This window comes from Rosa chinensis, chromosome 5 (genome assembly GCF_002994745.2).
Source record: "Rosa chinensis cultivar Old Blush chromosome 5, RchiOBHm-V2, whole genome shotgun sequence".
Lineage (NCBI taxonomy): Eukaryota > Viridiplantae > Streptophyta > Magnoliopsida > Rosales > Rosaceae > Rosa > Rosa chinensis.
The window spans coordinates 42,667,322-42,670,464 of NC_037092.1; the positions used below are offsets into that span (position 1 = coordinate 42,667,322).

General features: G+C 36.1%; 1 protein-coding gene across 1 annotated transcript; it reads right to left on the reverse strand.

The window, feature by feature from the left end:
* Positions 1 to 705: 705 nt before the first annotated feature.
* LOC112203881 (AP2/ERF and B3 domain-containing transcription factor At1g50680) lies at positions 706 to 1,806 on the reverse strand. Its single transcript, XM_024344787.1, has one exon. The coding sequence runs from the start codon at positions 1,804 to 1,806 to the stop codon at positions 706 to 708; it is 1,101 nt and encodes a 366-aa protein (XP_024200555.1).
* Positions 1,807 to 3,143: the final 1,337 nt, after the last annotated feature.

Genomic DNA, 3,143 nt, shown 5'->3' on the forward strand with positions numbered 1-3,143 from the left:
GTTGGGCAATCTCATTAACCTGGTGTCCTGGTTTTTTCAATAGCTAGCACATTGATCCAATCAATCTGCATAATATATATGCATATGTTTAATTCATAATGTTTAGTTATATACGTTTTTGGAAGTTCAATTTCTTTAATTTGTTTAATGTAAGAAAAGAAAATTGGAATCAAGGATAACGATATATGACAAGAATTTATAGTGATCCGAAACGTTGTATCCTCATTCTATCAAAATAATAATAATAATAATAAATCATAACTATTAGAACGTGTACATTTTATTTGTATATGAAAGTGAGGTTTGTGCCGTATTGTATGTTAGCTGACTTAAATCCACTATTACTTTTTGTGTTAAATTGTTATGTTTGTTGCAATACATGAACCTCAGCTAATTAACACTCTTTTGAGGAGTTTATGTATTTTTGAAACTAAAACATCTGATCTAGCAACAATATCAAAGCTCGAAAAAAGTTGCGAAACTTATTGTGATTAAAGAAAACAGAATATGGCGCAGACAATAGATCATATTTTACAAAATCAAGTACTGTCCAATTTCTGAAAAGATTGGTCAACCATCAAAATCAAACTAGTTTTCAAACTAAACCTACAAAGCTCAAACAAAAAAAAAACCCTGAAACATTTAAAGGGTTAACTAATGATAAGTCTGAGTCTAACCACAAAATTCGAAAAAGAAATAGGCTCATTAATTTTCACCTACGACCATACAAACACCAAAGAGCCTAATTCTTTTATTATCACCATTAACTTGTGGCGTTTCATCAATAACCTCTGCAATTTGCGTCTTTATGTCATCTTTCTCCTCTCCAAATTTCTTGGCATGCAAGGGGGTAAGGGCGGGGGAAACACATAGGCCAGCATTTTCAACAATAACATCAGAACTTTCAGCCCGGTCGATTTTAATCATGTAGAATGACTTGGCCTCCTTGTCTCCTTCCCTAATGTGGCACTCATAGAACCTGATAATGTCATTGGCTTTCAAAAGACTCTCCTTTACAAACCGATTCCAACCCCGGGTGAACACAAAGCTTTGGCTGCTCTTCCAATAACAGTACCTGAACTTCCATGGCCTCATGTTTTCATCATAAAATGACAGCTGCACATCAGGAGCCGGGTTGTCATCCAACCCTTCCTGCATGGATTCATCAATACGAGGGAAGTATTTAGTTGCATAATTTTTGGGTATGACAAGTCTGTTCAGCTTACCAACATCGCTTGGCGTCAGCTCTTTTTGGAAGAGTTGTTTGTGCAAGATATCTCTTTTGCTTTGTTGCACCCTAGCTGAGTTACACTCGGCCATTCCTATTTTTTGCATACTTTCTGCTGCCTGGTGAGACATGCGAAATTCTAAAAACCTAGCCTGGTAAGTCCCGTCCTTGATCATGTTGAGAACAGCTTCTTGGCTATAGAGATTCTGAAAGTATGGCTCTTGATCAGTGACCTTGGTCCATGCAAAGTTCCTTTGGCACTCTCCGTTGCGAAGCTTGATTGCAGCACTATCATAAGCCATGGCTGCATCCACCTCAGAATTGAATGTTCCAAGCCAAACCCTATTGTGATTGGCATAGATCTGAGCACCCCAGTGGCCATTTTGCTGCAGTACAACTCCTTTAAATTTGGTATTGGCAGACAAATTGCTGCTCCCATGACTCAAGCGCTTACTCTCTTGGACCAAGAAACCAGTGATGCTTGAAACAGAAGCTTCTGCTTGATATATCCTCTTCTGCCTTGTTGTGCCTGCATTTGATACCATGCTTGACAAATCCTCTTCCATTTCCATAGCCATTCTACATGAGAAATCATGGGTATTATATGAAGTTTGGACTTCACAAAAGTGAATAATGTAACAAATAATAGAATAGTTGTGGATGAGATACAAATCACATTAAGACAAAAGAGAAATTAGGTACAATTCAGTTCTACTTCAATGGTGCAGCACATATTGTCCCGAAAGCTCAATCAAGGCATTAAATTATGAACTGTGACCAACTACAAAATCTTGTTTCTTTTTCTAGGGAAATTCTACTTCTGCCCAAACCCACCTACGTACTAGGCCTTTACATACTTGATTGAAGTTATAATCGTTGAAACGGTCACCTTGCAACTCTGATTGACATATGCAGATTAAACCAAGAGGTTTGGAAATCAAAATTTGAAAAGACCAGCAATAATAGAAAATATATTACTATAGAGTAGTTAACATAGAAGGAGATTGTTGAAACAATTACCTTGTCCAGTCTGGTCGATCTGATGCAGATAAACTGATCTGTTGCTGCTCCCAAAAGCCAAACAAAGAACATGTAGTACTTTGTAAAGAGCAATATCTATGAAAAATAACCAAGTACTCTCCTTGGTAAAGAAGGGCAATCAATGACAATATGAAGCAAAATCTGGAAAGTAATTCAATGACTGACCTGTATAAGGTAATATTTGTAGCGATGAAAATCTCAATAATGGCACGGAAAATTTTGATATCAACCAAGAAAAAGTAGGAATGAGTAGTTTCCATATTCAGCCAAGCTGTGATTCCTCGATAAGTTAGGGTTTATGTTTCCTCTGGAGATTGTTTGTCAGGTGATCGAAGTCACATCTAAATGTGTTTTGAGATCTTTTTGATCCCCAATTGTATGGAAAGTCAATTTATACTCGTATATCCACACATGTTATGATGAATATTACTTTTTTATGGAGCAGGCGCTGGATGACAGAAGAAAAGTAAGGGTGCAATGGGTTATTTTAGCATAATGTTTATAGCCATTAATCATTCATAGTAGAAATTAGAAAACAAGATATGATTAATTAGACCGTGTTCCAAATCCCAGGTTGGGGAAGTGAACAGATTATCGCCCATTTATTATTGTTATTATTAGTTACCATCGTATTGTAATCTTAAGTATTGGAAAATTTTCAATAATCAATTTCTGATTTTAGTTGTCCAGGCATCCAGATCATTTACTTGAGCCTCTTTGGGGCTATTTTTTATGTAACTTTCAAAACACTAAAAAAAAAGCGTAAAGAATCTATAATATACACACATTCATATATTGATTCTCTCCTGCCAGAACAACTTTGTGTTGTAATACCGTTAATTTTAGTAGACTAGCTTGCAAATAAGACGGTACA